This window comes from Phoxinus phoxinus (assembly GCF_949152265.1).
Source record: "Phoxinus phoxinus genome assembly, chromosome: 8".
NCBI lineage: Eukaryota > Metazoa > Chordata > Actinopteri > Cypriniformes > Leuciscidae > Phoxinus > Phoxinus phoxinus.
The window spans coordinates 36,606,943-36,627,043 of NC_136883.1; the positions used below are offsets into that span (position 1 = coordinate 36,606,943).

General features: G+C 38.6%; 1 protein-coding gene across 2 annotated transcripts in view; it reads left to right on the top strand.

Annotated features, from left to right (window-relative positions):
* garre1 (granule associated Rac and RHOG effector 1) overlaps nucleotides 1–20,101 on the top strand; it is a 53,608-nt gene that overhangs the window by 24,999 nt on the left and 8,508 nt on the right. For both annotated transcript variants that reach the window (XM_079620433.1, XM_079620432.1), the window contains exons 2-8: nucleotides 601–1,931; nucleotides 7,950–8,162; nucleotides 9,450–9,590; nucleotides 10,016–10,111; nucleotides 10,500–10,661; nucleotides 11,533–11,691; nucleotides 16,409–16,506. In XM_079620433.1, the coding sequence (XP_079476559.1) occupies nucleotides 1,428–1,931; nucleotides 7,950–8,162; nucleotides 9,450–9,590; nucleotides 10,016–10,111; nucleotides 10,500–10,661; nucleotides 11,533–11,691; nucleotides 16,409–16,506 (1,373 nt within the window). In that variant the 5' untranslated portion in view covers nucleotides 601–1,427. The remainder of the gene's footprint in view (nucleotides 1–600; nucleotides 1,932–7,949; nucleotides 8,163–9,449; nucleotides 9,591–10,015; nucleotides 10,112–10,499; nucleotides 10,662–11,532; nucleotides 11,692–16,408; nucleotides 16,507–20,101) is intronic.

Below are 20,101 nucleotides of genomic sequence, written 5' to 3' on the forward strand. Positions count from 1 at the left end.
GAAGGAAGGCTTTTAGTGATTTTACTTCATGAAAGTTGCATAGATAAATTTTTTTCGGCTTTAATAGTTGTATTGTGTGGTAACCGTTATATAAAAGCAATAAGGTACTCGAGGCAAGTGCTGTATCGTGAATAAGTCACGGCTGAATTTGCGTCGTTTCTAACAACGCCCTTCAGCCGTGACTTATTCAATACAGCACAGCCTCTCGTACCTTATTGCTTACATATACATTTGCGATATTTCGATAATTTCGATTAGACACCACTAGTCAAGTCAACTTCATTTATATAGCGCTTTAACAATATAGATTTTCAAAGCAGCTTTACAGTGATAATAGGAAATTTTGGCTTTACAGCAGCTCTAGAATAAAGTTATTGTCCAGCTAAAGTTAGTTTTTCCATTGGTGATTAACTTGGGGGCCCGATTACACGACACCGCTTTAGATGAAAACAGATTTGAGAAACTGTGCAGTAATCAGTGTGGCGTTTGAAAACAAACGTCTGATCAAATCAACATGAAACGCTTGGAAACAAATGTCAAAACACATCCTCATCCTCCCTGTGAAATCTCACTGTCGTTCTCTCTTTGTCTCTTTCGCAGGAAATGACCGAGAGGCCTTACAGATAATTTGTGCTTTTGTTGCTGCAGTCCGCGTTTGCAGAGAGACCCCTATCTGGAAGCACATTTGTTTCCGTTGTGAGTATTAACTACCTCAGGCTCTGGAAACGGATCGAGAGGGACCCGTCGATCTCGTGTGATCCACCAGCCCCCCCGATCCACTGTTCGGCCCTCAGAAAACCCTCTGACCGACTGGATCCGTCAGAGCGGCTCAGGCCACGTCACCCTGTAGCTCACGCCAATCCTCCGTGCTTGCTGTTGAACGGTGTCACTGTTTTTCCTCTTCTGAAAACTCATATTGTTATTGCTGACAGATTTTTAAGATTTTTCTATTTTTATTAGAGGCCTACAGAGAGAGTTCGGAAAGAAGGGTTTTTCACTTCCATTTGAAGGATTGATTATGCACTTTTGGATTTTCGTCCAGAATTGAAGCTGTGCTTGGTGTGTAAGTGATGTGCAGATAATCTTTTTTTTCCCCCCTCGTGAGGAACCAGTTCTAATAGAAAATACCTGAAGCTAATTGGAGTTGGATTGCCTTTTCGCTGGGATATAATCGGAAACGTTTTGATGTGAGCAGCGTCCAGAGTTGCAGCTGGGCTGCAAGATTTCCTCAAACCTTTCTTTGCACCGCTCTCATCTCTCAGGAGTGGAATACTGTCATGACTTCCCGTCTGATGGGATCTTTAAGCTATCTATTTACTTGACTCCAGGAGACCCAAATTAGGCATCGAGAACTTGTGCACATTAAAAAAAATTCAAGAGTGGTCTGCTTCGTGAGGACCGACTCTTCCTGGGCACGTTGAATACTTATGTATTGTTGCAGTGCGCAAGAAAGCAAAATGGACTACAAGCTGCGCTTTTTGCTTGGCGGGTCCAAGCACAAAGTGCAGCAGCACCAGCAGTTCCAGTTGCCCGAACTCAGCCGGACCCTCAGCGCCCCGTTGGGCACATCTTGCTCCACCCCTTCTCCCATGGCAACGATAGGCTCCTCCCCTTCTGGCTGTCATGCCCCGCCTCCAGGCGCTACAACTGCGATCGCGGACATCCAACAGGGCATCTCCAAATACCTGGACGCGTTGAACGCGTTCTGCCGTGCGAGTGCGTTCCTGACCGAGCTCTTTGGCAGCGTGTTTCGGGAATCCCGTTACTCCAAAGCGGCTATGCAACTGAAGGACGTGCAGGAACATGTCATGGAAACGACCAACCGGCTCACCACAGCAATAAAGCCCGAGATCGGCAAAATGCTGATGGAGCTCAGCGCAGGCGCGGCTAACTTTAAAGACCAGAACGACTTCAGCCTGCAGGACGTTGAGGTAGGTCACACGAAAACAACCTGCACCGATATTAATGCATGTTGATGTTTCTGCTGTCGTATCAAGAATTGGGAAATTTCTCTATCAATTTTGATGATATTACACTTTATTTTTATAGACACTCAAGGACACCTTACAAACATAATAAAACATTAAACAAATATTCATTATTACAGCCTGGATACAAGTATAAAAGTAAGTAATCACATAAAAGCCTATATAGCCTGATATATCGCTATTTGGACACACTTTATATTAGGTGCCCTTAACCACTATGTACTTGCATCAAAAAATTTACTTATCGTTTTCATATTGTATTGCAAAACACTTGTGGTGCTAATAAGGTGGGATACGGGTATGGTTAGGGACAGGTTTGGTGGGTTAAGGTGTAAGTGAAGGCTCAACGGTGTAATTATAGATGTATTACATGCATGTCTTTTTAAATTATAAGTGCAATATAAAAACATGCATGTACACAATAAGTGCATTATCAAATGGTTAATTTAAATGTTAGTACAAAGTAATTAAAGACACCTAATATAAAATGGGACCCGCTAATGAAAAACTGGTTAAAAAAGACAGAAATGGCAATGGAGTAGTTCCGCCCCTAACTCCTCCCCTAACTCCTCCCTTCTTTGTGTAACATGCATCAGTCCCTTTAGCAGTATGTGGGCGAGACTAGCAACTAAGGGGTTAAGTGTGTCTCGCTCAAAGCTCAATATTAGAAGGACAGGAATTGTTATAAATCCAGCTCTACCTGCGATCAAACCTCTTTCTATAAATACAATATAGGTATGTCTAAATCCGGGTGATCACTTGTATCAATGTTATAAATATCATCATTAGGGCTGGGACGGTGACCGCATTACCGCAATACCGCGGTCACGTGACACCTACCGCAGGTCTGAGCTCGTCACCGTCATCACCGCAAAAAAAACCCCAAAAAACATTGGCCTGCACGTTGTGTCTAATGACATGGATTCATTGATTCTAATGACATGGATTATGTCTAATGACACTGTGTCTTACATGGATTCAAGGTTTTCTAAACAAAACTTATCAAACGATGGAGAAAAAAGCAGTTTACCTCTATACCGCGGGAATTTCTTGCTTTTCAACCGCGGTAAGAAAAAATCCATACCGTCCCAGCCCTAATCATCATATCGTCCAGCCCTAATCATCATATCGTCCAGCCCTAATCATCATATCGTCCAGCCCTAATCATCATATCGTCCAGCCCTATTCATCATATCGTCCAGCCCTAATCATCATATCGTCCAGCCCTAATCATCATATCGTCCAGCCCTAATCATCATATCGTCCAGCCCTAATCATCATATCGTCCAGCCCTATTCATCATATCGTCCAGCCCTAATCATCATATCGTCCAGCCCTAAAACTTGTATAGTTTTTTGTCAGTTTATTTAAAAACATCCAATTATGCAGAATATACGATGGTAAATATTTAATTGATGAGTTGTAAATACAAGTGGAAGAGGTGTTAGTGAGGCCAGCAGGGGGCGCTCACCCCTGTGTGGGTCCTAACGCCCCAGTGTAGTGACGGGGACACTATACTGTCACTGTCCTTCGGATGAGACGTTAAACCAAGGTCTGACTCTGTGGTCACAAAAAATCCCAGGATGTCTTTCGAAAGAGTAGGGGTGTAACCCCGGCATCCTTGTCACATTAGCTCTTGGCCTCTGTCCATCATGGCCTCCTAATCCTCCCCATATATATATATATACATATACACTAATTGGCTTCATCACTTTGGTGTGTGGTGGGCGTTCTGGCGCAATATGGTTGCCGTCGCATCATCCAGGTGGAGCTGGACATCAGTGGTGGTTGAGGAGATTCCCCCTTCTATGTAAAGCGCTTTGAGTGTTGAGAAAAGCGCTATATAAATGTAAATAATTAATTATACAAGTATGATTTTACCCCAAATTCACTATATTATTGACACAAAAATTATATTGCGGTTTCTGTGAATTGCAGCGATCCATTTGCTTCTCTTTTCTGTAGCTTTCGGCAGTCTGTAGAAATAAACCTCAGATTTCTTGTCAAATCTAGCAACTAAGGGGTTAAAAGTGTCTCGCTCAAAGCACAATTTTAGAAGGACAGGACCGGATTGCTTATAAATCCAGCTCTACCTGCGATCAAACCTGTGGTGTCTGTGCTTGTAGTGTCGTTGCTTCCCATCAGCCTGTTGTTACTCCAGACACTGATTATTTTTCAAAGGCGAGGAGACTCAGGAGAGGCCTCCAGATCCTTTATGGAGGAATTCCTCTGTTCCCGAGATATTTTCGGAAACCAGATGCTCTCTCGCTCGCTCTCTCTCTCTCGGTCAGTCTCTGTGTCTGGACTCGAGGGACACATTTGAGCTGAAATGATGCCTTTATGAGCGAGGGTTTGCGCCCCGGTGGATGTGGATTCACACCGCAGGCCTTTTAAAACGGGCACGCTGTGGCAGGGACCCGGGCCAGGCCTGCAGCTCCCAACCGAACCTTGTGCCAAAACACAAAACGCCAAAGTTTTTAAAAGTATGCAACGGAATATTCTGGTAATTTCAAGTTCTTTCCCCCTGAACGAGTTCACTGTGGAATGTATTCAAATATTGAAAGTGTTTTATAATGTTTGCACAAGCAAAAATGTCCTGAATACTCAAACAGAAACTTTACAGCTTGTCCGAAACAACCATTCCGGAAAGTTACGGCTGTTTTCAAGTGTGTAACTCTTGTATTTGTCTCTTTTTTTGACATAGAGAACGAAAACATATCAGTTTTGATGCTTTACAAACTCACCAGGGCTGCATTTCCCAAAAGCGTTGTAAGCCTAAGTAGATGATGCTTTTGGGAAACGCAGCCCTGGTGAGTTTGTAAAGCAGCAAAACTGGAATGTTTTTTACAGTCTCTGTCAAACAAATCAGACGAGACAAAAATACAAGAGTGTTGTATTTTTAAAAATATACCAGTGTTTTGACAGTGACACTTTCATGCATGTTTTGGCAGCTAAAATGCTCTGTTTATTAGTCACGGCCTACTGAACTCGTGAAGGAAACCGAAGGAAATGTTTCTCAAATGCACACATATATTAGAAGAACACGCTCTCTGTAAACACGGCACAATCTTTACAGGCGGCAGCTAGTGTCTATTCAGCGTCTTGTATTTGCTAATGAGCGTTTTTGTTTGCAAGTGGCCCTTCCTGCCTCGCGGGAATCTGTGTGTGTGTGTGTGCAGCAAGTTCATTCTCCTGTTTACGTTCGGCTGGCAGGGCGACAGCAGGGTATTCCCGTCCCCGGGGTGTGTTACCTGACCCCACGATTGTCTCAATGAAGCGCCGCTACAGAAATACACCAGTGCATCGCTGGGCCAATCAGCAGCGCTCTTCTTTTTGGGTCTCGGCATGCTCTCAATAAGAATACTGACCCTAGATCGGATTTCCAAACCGTGTGATGTGATTTTGTTTCCATATAAACAGTTGAACGGACTCATTCTGAGAAGTTTTATTTGGATGTTTTCAATTCTATTTGCTTTGACAGTGTTCTTGACCTCGCACTCTTTTTAGTCACTTAAGTTTATATTTCTAGTATCTAGTAAACATTGTATTTAAATTCTTTGTTAATAATAATACAAATCATTAGGTCTGTAGTGTAAACGATTAATCGAATCCAAAATAAAAGTTTGTTTTCACAATATATGTGTGTGTATTGGGTATCATTATTTTGTAAATATAAATACACACACATGCATGTATATATTTGAGAAATATTTGCATTTATATACTGCATATATATTTTTAGATGATTTATATTATATATAAATATAACTATTATATATAAATAACAATTTTTTCTTAAATATATACATGCATGTGTGTATATATATATATATATATATATATATATATATATATATATATATATATATATATATATATATATACAAAATAATTATACACAATACACACACATATATTATGTAAACACAAACTTTTATTTTGGATTCGATTAATCGTTTACAGCCCTACAAATAATACATTATTATTAGTGGTAGTAGAAGCAATGATAATAATAATAATGCAAGTAAATATTATATATTCATATTTATAATTATTATTATTATTTATTATTAGTAGTAAAAATAATATCAGTGTTTGTAATCATTATACAGTAATGTATGTTTCCAAAATCATCCAATTTTATAGTATTTCAAGGTTGTTTTAAAAGCCTTTGAAATCCTTTATTTTAAAAAACCCTTTAAATCCTTTTTTAAACCGTCTATATATAGATATTTTGCAAATGTATGCATACAAATAAAATAAAACTAGCAAATGGGATCATTTTTTATTAACCCATGGCATCAGTGTTTCGTTTTCTGTCACTGTATGTGAGAATCAGGAATCAACTTTAAATGGTTCTTCTGCAAGTGCAATTTTATTTATTTCATATTTAATTTTTCTGGACCTTAAAATGTTTTTTGGATTTATTTGAACCTAGTACGGTACTAAGTTTCACTTGTCCAACTCTTTCCTGTGGTTATTATTACCAACAAGTGGACAAGAGTTCATGTCGATCCCTGAAACCATTAAATTATCTGTGAATAAAGCAGTTCAAGTAGTGCCCTTACAGTTAGCTGATTTATTAGTCTAAATCTGTCTTTAGCTAACGTTTAAGACCGGCTCCTATATGTGCCGTCGTCTCTCAGGTGCTTCTGCGCGACGGGTGAAAGACTGAAACTGGCGCCACCTTGTTTTTCCTGTCTCCTGTTGCACAAGATGGCATATTTCTGTCTTTACAACTTGGCCGGTAGATATTTTCAGCAGATACCTGTAAAAGAAACCCGTTCTGCTGTGGGTGGGGGTGCCAGGCCTGTCTCCTGCCTGCTCTCTTTATGAACTGAAGCAATTCTGACTCGATTCTATGCCAATCTACAGCAATCTTATTCATTATTCTGTTTATTGAAAACATACGCAGGGCCAACAGGACAAGGAACAAACATCGCAAGCACATAATGGTCCAGTGTCTATCTCATTATTTTTACGAGCTTGTCTCCACTTTCCCGTGCCGATGAGTAAGACGTGAGTCAGGATAAGACTCCCTATTTAGGAAGCGATACGACGGTAACACTGTAAATCTGTTCAGAAAGCTTCTGTGTCTGGGAATGTTCCCGAACGCGCCCGTTACTATCGGGATCGACCGCCGCTTCCCAGAACTTCAAGCGTTGTCTGGTACGTTGACCTCGATGGGGTTTCTTGGTCTTCTTGATGGTTTTGGTTCTGCGTATTAATAAAACATCAGCACCAGATGTACACCACTGTTTATAGCCTGAATTATGTGTTTGAAGTCTGTTATTTTATATATAAATATTATATATACATGCAAATATTTCTTAAATATAAACGTGTGTGTGTGTAGGTGGGGGTGACAGGCCTGTCTCCTGCCTTCCCTCTTTATGAACAGAAGCAATTCATGCATTGCAATTCTGACTCGATTTTGTGTCGATCCACGGCAAAATCGTATTCATTATTCTGTGTATTGAAAACATACGCTGGGCCAACAGGACAAAGAACAAACGTTTTAAGTTGTCTGAGCACATAATGATCCAGTGTCTATCTCATTTTTACAAGCTATATGTTGCTGTTATATTATACATTATATATATATAAATATATATTCAGTATATTCAGCATTATATATATATATATATATATATATATATATATATATATATATATATATATATATATAAAATAATTATACACAGTACACACATAATGTAAAAACAAAAATTTCATTTGAAATCACTTAAAGGCTGAATCTTTTTCAGTGCAATATTTTTCACATATTTATTTTGTTTTTACATAAAACTATCACCTTGAGTGACTTCTTTTGATAAAAGCAGACTTTTTTTTTTGTCTGCAGAGTAATATGCATTGATGAACCATTCACAATGAGACCAGGAAAGGGATTTTGGGTTTCATGTTTGATGGTTAAAGGCTTGATGTGACTCTTGTCCTCAGGTGCTGGGCCGCTGCTTCCTGACGGTCATGCAGGTGCATTTTCAGTTCCTGTCGCAGGCGTTGCAGAAAGTCCAGCCGGTGGCACAGTCCTGCCTGGCAGAGGCGCTGGCACAGGTTCAGGAGAGACGTGGGAATGCCCACACGCAGAACACAAACCCCGGGCCCCTGACGGAGCTGGAGGAAGCCATCCGCTCATGGAGAGGAGCGTCAGAGGTGAACAACACCACCAGCCTGCAATTATAATTATACGATTTAATTTTAATCATTACATTTTAGATTTCAAAATATTAGGCATGCACTGATTTGAAAATTTTGTCCTATACCGATAATTCTTTATATTTGAAAGGCGATAACCGATATATTGGCCGATAAATCTAATTCAGAATTTTTATATAATTTTTGAGAGCCTGATTACGAAAACAAAAATCTTACCATTAAAAGCCATGTCCCAAAACACACAATTATTATGTTCTCAATTCTCATAATTTTATGTAGCCGAAATGACAGACTTGTGCTGCTCATGTTACACTGAACCGAATTTTCCTTAAAAAAATTTTTTTTTATTCCAATCATATTTCAAGCAATCCAAAACCATCATGGTGAACAGTGTGCATCTGAAGCGTCTCAGCTGAAGGAAATACATTATTTATCAGCTTTAATATATCAGCCAAATTTTCTTACCAGGCCGATAACGATAACAGTAAAAATTAACATATATCGGCCAATACCGATATGATGGCCGATACATCGTGCATACCTAAAAAATATTTAGATTCTTATCGTTTTTTTGTGATATTTACCCATTTTATTGTCCAAATATTATTTTATAATGGTCAGTTTGTCATGTTATTCAGTTCAAACTGCATGCTACCTCAAATACTTACCTAAAAATAAACTAACACTGATATATTTTAGTCAGTAAGTCCTGCCAAAATTATTTTAAAATATTTAAATTATATTTATATTAATTTATTTTGTAATATATTTAATATTTGATGTATTTAATTATATATTTTAGTATTATATTTTATATAAAAAAAGTTTTTATGAGATTTACTCATGTTGTCTTAATATTTTGCAACGCCCAGTCTGTCATCATGTTCGGTTTAGACTGCAAACTACCTCAAATACTTAAGAAAACTACTTTAAAATAAGAATAAATAATAAACACGGATTAATTTGTTAACAAGCCCTGGTAAAATTAATGTTTTAATGTATGTTTTATTATAAAATTCACGTAGCATTTATATTAGTTATATTTGATAATATATTTAGAAATATTTAATTTTGATTTATATTTAATTTACATAAGATTATACGTAACGTTTTGTTATATATATATATAAATATTTTGATATGCGGTATTTAGTCTCTGTCATCCTATTCAGTTCAGACTGCATACTACCTTCCTTAACTCCTTGAATGAATAAATGTTTGCAGAAGCAGTGTAGCAGGAAATGTTGTATGTTAAATAGGTGTGTGTGTGTGTGTGTGTTTCAGGTGACGGCGTGTCTCAGGGAGAGAGGGAGAGACTGCTGTCTGTCTGGTATTCAGGTACAGCAGCTCTTCTGCTCTCAGAACACCTCCATACCTGAACACCAGCTCAAAGAGCTCAACGCCAAGATCGACAACGCTCTACAGGTGAACACACACATTTACAACAGTTTACCATGTTAACTAGGGTGACCATACCTCCTCTTTTTCCCGGACATGTCGAGATCGCCCAAAATGTCCTGCATTCGGCTTTTGCTTTCTATAGTCGCCTATTATGATAATGCTATTATCTAGTATGTACATTAATGCTTTTGGCAGAATGCAAAGCGACATCGCGTTTAAATTAAACTGTATACATTTTATCAGTTAATTAATTCCCTGGGAATCAAAGCCATGACCTCGGCGTTACCAAGGCATTGCTTTACTGTTTGAGCTACTTAATGCCATAATTACTAAAAACGGAGATCTTTAGTATTATAGATCCAGAAGTTTATAGTACTATTCAAATGTTGTATTCTGTTAATAATGAGGCTTATTGTGAGCCACTGACGTTGTGTGCATGTGTGTTGCAGGCGTATAAAGTGGCGTTGGACTCTTTGGGTCACAGTGAATACGCGCTGAAGGCCGGATTTCACCTTAATCCCAAATCAGTGGAAGCAGCTTTGCAGGTATGTTTGCTGTGTGTGGAATTACAGCTTAGTGCAGATTAGAGCTTCTCTCAGGATGTTCATGAGCTCAGCAGTCGCACACAGAGAGACATATTTAAATATGCTGCACATATTCAAAGTCCCTTTTAAAAAAAAGTGTTCACTCGCCGGCCATATTTGCAGCTATTTCTATGGGGGAATCCTAAAATCTCAAAAACTGCTTGCTGAACTCACAATTATATAACATTTCAATACCGCGACTTCCTCAGAAGCTCTCAAGCTGTTACTTGTAAACATGACTTTGTTGCGTCTTCCCAGCCACATGCATTTGTGTGTTGTCGTTTAATTGTGTGTGTGTGTGTGTGTGTGTGCATATGAACAGTGTTTGATTTTTGCCGTGTGTGTGCAGGGCTGCTGCAGTGACGCTGAAGCCCAGCAGGCCGGACGGTTTCACACCACGTCTCAGGCAATCCAGTGTGAATTACCCACAATTCCTGTCCAGATCGGCTCTCATCTCCTCCGTGGAGTTTCCTTCAACGAAAGTGCATCAGATAACCTCAAGCTTAAAACGGTATTCTGTTCTCTCTCAGAACACAATATTATGAATCATGACTAGAGATAAGATCCAGCTGGAAATGATAGCAAGTACACAAATAAGAAATAAGGATAAGACTAGGTGGAACATGCATGTCTCAGACGGTTTTAAACACTGATATGTGAATTTCACAAAACCTAGTATTTCACAACCAAAACAAAAATAAATTATATTTTCCATTAAGAAAATTAAATTTGGCTTTTTAAAGACCATGTAAGGTCTTTTTTTAATTATTATTTTCATGACAATTTTTACTCTTAATGTTATGTCACTACTATTCAAAAGTTTAGGGTTAGTAAGGTTTTTTTTTTTCTAAAAGAAATTAATACTTCTATTCTATTCAAAGCAAGGATGCGTTAAATTTATCAAAAGCAAAGAGTTCTACAACGAGTTTAATTTGTTGTCTATTTAAAAAAAATGCTGTTATTTTTTTAAAACTTTCTATTCATCTAAGAATCTTGAAAAATAAAATGCATCACAGTTTCCATAAAATTATTAATATGAAGCAGCTCAAATGTTTTCAACATTAATAATTATCCGAAATGTTTCTTCATCATGTTATACTGATTTCTGAAGGATCATGTGACACTGAAGACTGGATTAATGATGCTGAAAATTCAGCTTTGATCACAGGAATAAATTACACTTTACTATATATTCACATAGAAAACCGTTAAATTGCAATAATATTTCTTTGTTTTTACTGTATTTTTGATCAAATAAATGCAGCCTTGATGAGCATAAGAGACCCCAAACTTTCAAACAGTAGTGTCTTTTATTTACACTGTATAGCAAACATTACAGTAAAGAGAATCATCTAATTTAATGAAATGTAATCTCTTCCCAGCATGCCGTGCTGCAGCTGATCAAAGATGCGTTGGATCAGAACGGCGTGGCGGTGCGGGACGACTCCCCCGTCACTGAGGTCCTGAACCAGGTGTGTCCCTCCAGCTGGAGAGGAGCCTGTAAGACCGCTGTACAGCTGCTGTTCGGACAGGCGGGACTGGTGAGTTTCACATGTTTAATTAACGCCAGGGGCTTTCGCACCGGAGGAACCTTTTCATAGTTCCTAGAGCTATTGGCGGAAGTACCCGGATTTTGGCGTGAGGAACTAGGAACGATTTTAGTTCTAGGAACGAGGAACTAATTTAGCTCGTACTTCAATTTAGTCGGGTCTAAACCAGGACTATAGGAACTATCCGTGATGTTAGTGTTCGCCGATTGGCCGAACGCACGTGAAACACCAGCCGTTTAAAAAATAGCTGTGTAAACACACAGTTTCTGGAGTAAATATATAGGCTACAATCCAACTACAAAACAGTGATGGATGAAGCTCTCAACCTTTACGCTGATGAGAAAATCCAACGCAACTTTGAGGAGACCAAGCCAAACATGATTGTGTTTCTGCTCAGCTAGCAATACTGGACATCAACCACATGGCAAACGCTAATAACTTTTCATTACTGTCTACTTTCTATGTATAACAGTTCTATCTAATAATGTATTCGACAGGACTGTTAGACAGATCGTAAACTAATGAAGATGGAGAATGTGAGCGCTGTGTGACTCTGGTGTTCTCAGCGCCGCCAAAATTAGTCACAACAACGAGCGCGGCTTACGTCACTTCAGAGTTCCTACTGGCGGTGCGAACGCAACCAGGAAAACATTCCTAGGGGAACCATTAGTTCTCAGGGAACTAAGATCCTAGAACTACTCTGTGTGAAAGCCCCTATTCCAGCTTATTCCACTGTTACAGACAAGATGCATAAAACCACCAATCACTTTTTGTTTACATTTATACATGTAGCAGATGTTTTTATACAAGCCATCTCGAGTCAAGTCACCTTTATTTATAGTGCTTTTTACAATACAGATTGTTTCAAAGCAGCTTTACAGTGATTCATTTTGGATGTTATTCAGCTGAAGTCAGTTGATTCAGTTTCGTTGTAAAGATCATCAATTAATAAATTCGTTTGCTAACACTTTATTTTACAGTGTCCTTGTTACAAGTGTTACATGTACTTACCATAGTAATAACAGTAAATTATGCATAACTACAAGCAACTAACCCTATAGTAAGTACATGTTGTTTATTAATAATACTTACACTGTAACAATGGCATCTTAAAATAAAGTGTAACATTAGTTCATTTCATCTATAAAGCGGTTCTGCAAGCTGGTCATAGGGTGTGTGTGGAGGACCGGTCTGGTTCTTACGGTCTCTGCTGAGGATCTGTGCCGGTGACTGTCGTGCCGGCGAGGCCTTCACGGGGATTGTCTAGTAGACGCTGACATTCAGGGCTGTGTTTTGGTCGTGTCTAGGTCTAGATGTCCACCGTCTGATCTGGATATGGACCGGATCCGGCTGACTACGGTAACCTCGGGATGAGGAGGAGACAGAGACTAATATTAGCGTAGATGCCTTTCTTCTTACGATGTAACGACTACATCCGGGTTATATGAAGTGTTACCGATTCCCGATTTATGCAGAGTAACAATCATTTAACCCTTCAAAGTCTAAGGGGTTTTAAGTCCGCCTGGCACTATGTTGACATTTTGGCTTCTGGAATGGTCAATATTCATAGCAGAGTGAAGAGAGACATATTTCTGGATTCTATAGATTCTCAGCTACAATGTGGATGCATTGACAACACACTTCTTGAGACACTTGTATGTGTTCTAATGTGATATATCATCAAGAAATACAAAAACAGAAGTTAAATATTTTTGTTTTTATTATATAAAAATATAAAAAATAAATTAATAAAGGATTTTACAACAAATATTTATTCCTCAAAGGCTTTAGAACACCTGCAAAAAAAAATTGGGTGAAAAAAAATATTGGTATAAAAATATAGGCCTAAGCGGTGCTGGGTGGAAAAGGGCGAGCGGTCGGGGTCCTGGGTTCAGCAGATGTACTCGGCTGCTCTGTGGTTTCCAGATTTAGACTAAAACACACAGATTTTGTCATTAGTTTAGATTACCACATATCAAAAGTTGTACAGCCTTTCTTATAATGAAATAAAGATTAGCTAGTCATCATCATGTGTGCATTTTTTACATCCAAGTCATAGGAAATTAAAAAAATTATTACTGGAGCCTTCATCATAGTATTATATGCACAGAGTAAATACAATGTCTAAACCAACCAAACCCCCTCCCATGTAGACACATAGTACAGGCCTTAGATAAGGCTTACTGCACCATTATTTCTAAAAAGCTACAATAAAATTTTACCTAAAAAACATTACAATAAAATGCACAGAGTAAATACAATGTCTAAACCAACCAAACCCCCTCCCATGTAGACAAATAGTACAGGCCTTAGATAAGGCTTACTGCACCATTATTTCTGAAAAACTACAATAAAATTTCCCTAAAAAACATTACAATAAAATAGACAAGCAAAGTAAACGAAATAGCTTATAAATGAAGATGGACTAACGTTACATGCGGCCAAAACGCACACATTATTTGATGGCACTCATTATTTGATTACTGCTCCGTTATTTCTGAAAAGCTGAAATAAAATAATTCTACTAAAAAAACGATACAATATATAGGCTATTAGACAATATATTATCAGCAATATAGCATTCATAATACTTACTCCTCAAATGGATCGATTCCGTCCAAGATTTGATCCTCTTCCTCCGAATCAAACCGATCTGGATCAGATCCATTCTCACTCTCATCGCTGTCGGCAAAAAGCATTTCAGCAACTTGCTCGGCAGAGAATCTTCGTTGTGCCATGTTTTCTTTGAAAATAATCTTGCCAAGTACAAATAAGCGTATCTGATATATCTCCAAATGTGCGCGTCCAAAGACCGTGTATAAAAAAGTTGCGTCAGCAAACAATCCGGCTATCACAGGTGGAATTGATTTCAAACCCCTCCCCTTTTTTACGTTCCTGGCCCATCTGACAACGTCATTTTTTGTTTTTGGTCTGTGATTGGTTCACACACAGATCTGTGATTGGTTCACACACACCAACAGCATTTTATATCATTAGATAGAATAAAGTACAATTTCCTTGTTTTGCGGTAAAATGCTATAGATTTGCACTAAAATACGGAAGGCTTATCATTCGCGAAAGTCAACACTGTCTATGCAGACGAATGTCAGCTTTTTCATAAAAAAAAAAGTAAGTTAATACCTTAATCCATTCCAAAGTTATTAATAGATATGTCAGGGGTGCGCACTTTGACGCTCTAGAGCGTCAGTCGACTTTGAAGGGTTAACTGGTTTGAATAATAGAAATTGATAATGTGTTGTGTACGCTAGGTTAAAGAGATGTGTTTTTAGTCTGGATTTGAACTGACAGAGTGTGTCTGCTTTCTGAACAAGGCTAGGAAGACTCTTCCAAAGTTTTGTTGCTAAATAGGAAGAGGATCTACCGCCTGCAGTTGATTTTGATACTCTAGGTATATTATTATCAACTGGACAGAAGTTTGAGATCGCAATAGACGTGAAGGATGTAGGGATGCACGATATATCAGCTACCATATCTATATCAGCCTATGTTCAATTTTTTTAATGTTATCGGCCCGGTAAGAACATTTAGCCGATATACTGAAGCTGATAAATAATGTATTGTTTCCTTCAGCTGAGACACTTCAGATGCGCACTGTTCACCATGATGGCTTTGAACTGCTTAAAATATGATTGGAATCACTTCAAAAAAGGAAAATACAGTTATGTGCAACGTGCTGTTATATAGGCTACATAAAATTATAATTGTGTGCTTGGGACATGGATTTTAATGGTGAAACTTTTGTTTTTGTAATCAGGCTATCAAAAATTCTATAAAAATGTAGATTTATCGGGCAATATATCAACTATCGGCTTTCAAATATAAATAATTATCGGTATCGCCCAAAATTTTCATATCGGTGCATTAGAGCTCGCTCAAGTACTGAGGAGCTAAACCATTTAGTGCTTTTTAAGTAATTAGAAAGATCTTAAAATGTATGCAGTGTTTAATAGGGAGCCAATGCAGTGTTGACTGTGATGTTTAGAAGTGTAGACTGGACACATGTCATCATATGATACTAAGTGCCTCAAAGACAACTATGAATTATTAGATTTGGTTTCATAAACCTCACAAATGTTAGCAGTAACTAATCCTTCCTGAGAAGTGTTCTGGAAACTTCCTATTAACCGGCATAGTTTTATTGCTTCATTGTCAGCAACTTTCACACGGAAGAAAGAATGAAAGTCTGAACTCAAGGTTTTGGAAAAGGCCACCGGCTACAGGAAAATGATTCATGAAAAATCATAAAGCCGTTTCCATGAAGCCGTTTCTGTCCTTGCTGTGTGTGTGTGTGTGTGTGTGTGTGTGTGTGTGTGGTCAGAGTGACCGTGACCTTTGGGCGTGTGTGTTTTCTGTGTAGTCCTCCCCATCATTTGAGTCACATTGAGGATACACCTGCGCTATTAATAACAATAGCTCACTTCCTGTTTGATAGGAAACACACTCCCTGTTACAAACCACACGGCCTCTTTTCAAGAACTGTGGGAAATATTTAATTTGTGTTTTCTGGTGGAAACGGCTTTCTGACAGTGATGTAAAGTCGGTTCACTGGGGCTCTCGAGTCTCCAAGTGCTGTTACTTTGACAGAAATGATTTATATTCACAGGATGAGTAATATGAATGATTTATTCACTGGCAGGTCTTCATTACAGTGTGTACAGTTATTAAACCTGATGATGTGTTTGTGCAGGTTGTGGTTGACACGGCTCAGATTGAGAACAAGGAAGCTTACGCCCCTCAGATCTGTCTTGAAGGATCTAAAGTTGTGATCCAGGTTCCTTCCACATGGTGAGTAACTGTATAGGGTCAGGTTTGTGGTAATTAAAGGACTAGCTGATTAAATCTCAGTATCACTTAAAAAGTAATTTGTAGATCCACATCCTCTGTAGTTTGCTCGAGTTCAAGCTGCTTTACTGCATTTATTCAAAGTTGAGATGGCTAATGTTGTATGAATATGTATGAGTAAAATTAAACATTATGCTGTTAACTCTTTCACCGCCATTGACTGAATTTGCCGGCTTTTTCCTTGTTTTCACTATTATACGGTAGGGGGCGCTATTACAAATCTGAACGAGAACTGAATCTCTGGATCAAAACAGGGAAAAATGGAGCAGAAACAAACGATAAAAGCATTGCTTATGCACGTTGTCGTCTTTGAAAAAAAAAAAAGAAGAGATTTTTCTCAGCTCTTTCTTCAAAATGTTGCTTTTTTAAATTAAATTTACCCACATTCAAGAGTTGATAAGAAAAGAATGCATGAAGATATAATAAAAACACTTAATTGTTTAAAAGCAGAGGATCTGTTCTTTCTTCTGATATATTGCATGTTCAGATATTCATACAACAAATATTCTGGGGCCTGTATGGAGCTTATATTATGACAAAATGATTTGAATTTGAATTGTGTAAATCTGAATTATTTGCAAGTGTAATCTAACAAAATTGAATTTTAGGTGGTACTTTAAATAGTTCTGAATTTGAATTTTTTTAAACGAATATTGAACATTTGAAATTTAACAAATTGAAATGTTTTTATGGCTGAATTTTATAGACATGTATTTTCAAACAGTAATATTCAGTTTTAAAAAATTCAGATTCAAGTTTTCAAGATGAAGAAATTCAGAACTTCAAATTCAGTTTTCTAAAATTCAATGTCAAAAATTCAAGTTCAAAAATTCAGATCTGACAGAAAGTAGGTCACAGGTCATCCACAGGGAAGAGTAGATGATCTCAGAAAAGTCGAACAGAGCATTTTGGCCAATTGGGGACTGCGGAAGTTTTCCAGCGCGAACGTGGTGGTGGTTCAAGAGGTTGCCACTCTCTGACTCTTGTCATGAATCGCCCGGAGGTCTATTACATGTACGACGCAGTCTAGACCGGACGCGAACGGTGCGACGCGACCCGTGAAATCCCCAACAGCACACGGATTCCCCATCCTATTTCTGACCTAGTCCCAGCTCTTTGCAACAGTCGCTTCAAGCTGTGTTGCGTCGCGCCGCTCGCGTCCTGTCTGTGTAACTGAGGTCTAGTAGACAAGCTGGCGTTCTAATCAATTTTACACAAAATGTAGGCTACTTTAAAACAAACACCAGAGACCGCTTAGACAAATGTCCCACGTGCTGAGAACGCTAACCTAACATATAAACACAAAATCATTCATGTTTAAGAATCTTAACGTTACCTCCGGGCGATTCATGACAAGAGTGGACATTCTAAAACGCTCACGTGAAAACCGCTTAACGTGGCTCACTGTACGAAGATAGTGATATTAAAGGACCAAACTCAGTACAAATCATATTAATAAACCATACTTTGTATAAAAAATCAGATGAGCCCAGAATACCTACGCAACGCGTTTAATTGTGCGTTAAGCATTTCCTTACCATAGAAAACCGTTATAAGAAAACGCTTAACGTGGCTCACTGTACAAAGACAGTGATATAAGGACCGTACACATCATATTAATAAACCATGTATAAAAAATCAGATGAGCCCAGAATATGAACGCAATGCGTTTAATTACGCGTTAAGCATGTTCTTACCATAGAAAACCGTTATAAGAAAACACTTAAAGGGTAACTAAACCCCTGGTCAGAGCCCGACTCCACCCACTGGCAATATTTGAAAAATGCTGGAAAAGTGGGCAGAGCCCAACGGACGAACCGAGGGCGGGGCTGAGCGCGTGATTGACAGACCCGCAGTGATTGACAGCTGCTGTCAGACTCGCTAAGATGGAGAGTGACGCAAGTAGCTTTGCAACAGAGCGGTCATTTAAAGTCGAGGACTTTTCTCCCCCACCTTCCCCTGAAGTGGAGGAATTGTCTGTGGACACAGAGCTAAAACCATATCAATTCGAGGCGCTAGCTCAAACTGCAGTGTCGCATCGCATTAACTCCCGCATCGCGATCGGCATCCGACGATGCTAGCGAAGCAGCCGCGCAAGAGAGAATGGGTCCAGTATCTGAGTGGATTATTATTACTATTGACCTACGTTAAGCATATTTTGCCGCTATGTGAAAAAAAATATCCAGCAAAACGCGCCGGCGGTTGTGGAGTCCATGCAGGAAGAGCAGCGTTTGGCACACAAGTGCATGTAAACACTGGCGCTAATTTCCAAGTCTGGTGGAAAGTTATACAGTCCAGCAGTGCTGTTGCAACTGGCAACATTACACCTATACCAGCCTAACCACTGTACTAAACACAGATAAAGCTGATGCTATAAATCTACACTATTCTAACTGATGCAATACTATGCTACTAACTAACTATGCTTCTAACAACTATGCTAAATAACTACCTAGGCTACACGAAATAATCTAAATAACTATATAAATGCTATGCTAACTAGATGCTAAAATACGCTATCCTGATCGTTTTCAATACTCGTAATTCCAATTTCCAACTCCTGACTCGCTACAGTGGTTTTGACGGAAGCAGATGCTTTTATACCAGCGGCTGCCAGGGGCGTGGTGAGCTCGCAGCGTCAGAGAGTACCCTACGTCAGAGAGTACCCCTACCTCAGGAGATTCCGTTTAACCTGAAGAGGGCAGCACTTAGACGTTTTTACACCATATATTTGAAAAATAAAACACTTTATACTCAAATGTTAAAAAAAGTACTCGAATCAATGAACAGCATTTATGAAGCTCCATTCTTACAGATCATTAACTAAAAAAAGTTGGTTTAGTGTTTAGTTACCCTTTAACGTGGCTTAATAAACCTTAAACCTGATTTGTTATACATAGTAGGCCTATGGTTTATTAAGGACCATTTAAGGTTTATTAAGCCACGTTAAGCGTTTTCTTATAACGGTTTTCTATGATTAGAACATGCTTAATTAAATGCGTTGCGTTCATATTCTGGGCTCATCTGATTTTTTATACAAAGTGGTTTATTAATATGATTTGTACTGAGTTTGGTCCTTTAATATCACTGTCTTCGTACAGTGAGCCACGTTAAGCGTTTTCTTATAACGGTTTTCTATGGTAAGGAAATGCTTAACGCACAATTAAACGCGTTGCGTAGGTATTCTGGGCTCATCTGATTTTTTATACAAAGTATGGTTTATTAATATGATTTGTACTGAGTTTGGTCCTTTAATATCTTCGTACAGTGAGCCACGTTAAGCGGTTTTCACGTGAGCGTTTTAGAATGTCCACTCTTGTCATGAATCGCCCGGAGGTAACGTTAAGATTCTTAAACATGAATGATTTTGTGTTTATATGTTAGGTTAGCGTTCTCAGCACGTGGGACATTTGTCTAAGCGGTCTCTGGTGTTTGTTTTAAAGTAGCCTACATTTTGTGTAAAATTGATTAGAACGCCAGCTTGTCTACTAGACCTCAGTTACACAGACAGGACGCGAGCGGCGCGACGCAACACAGC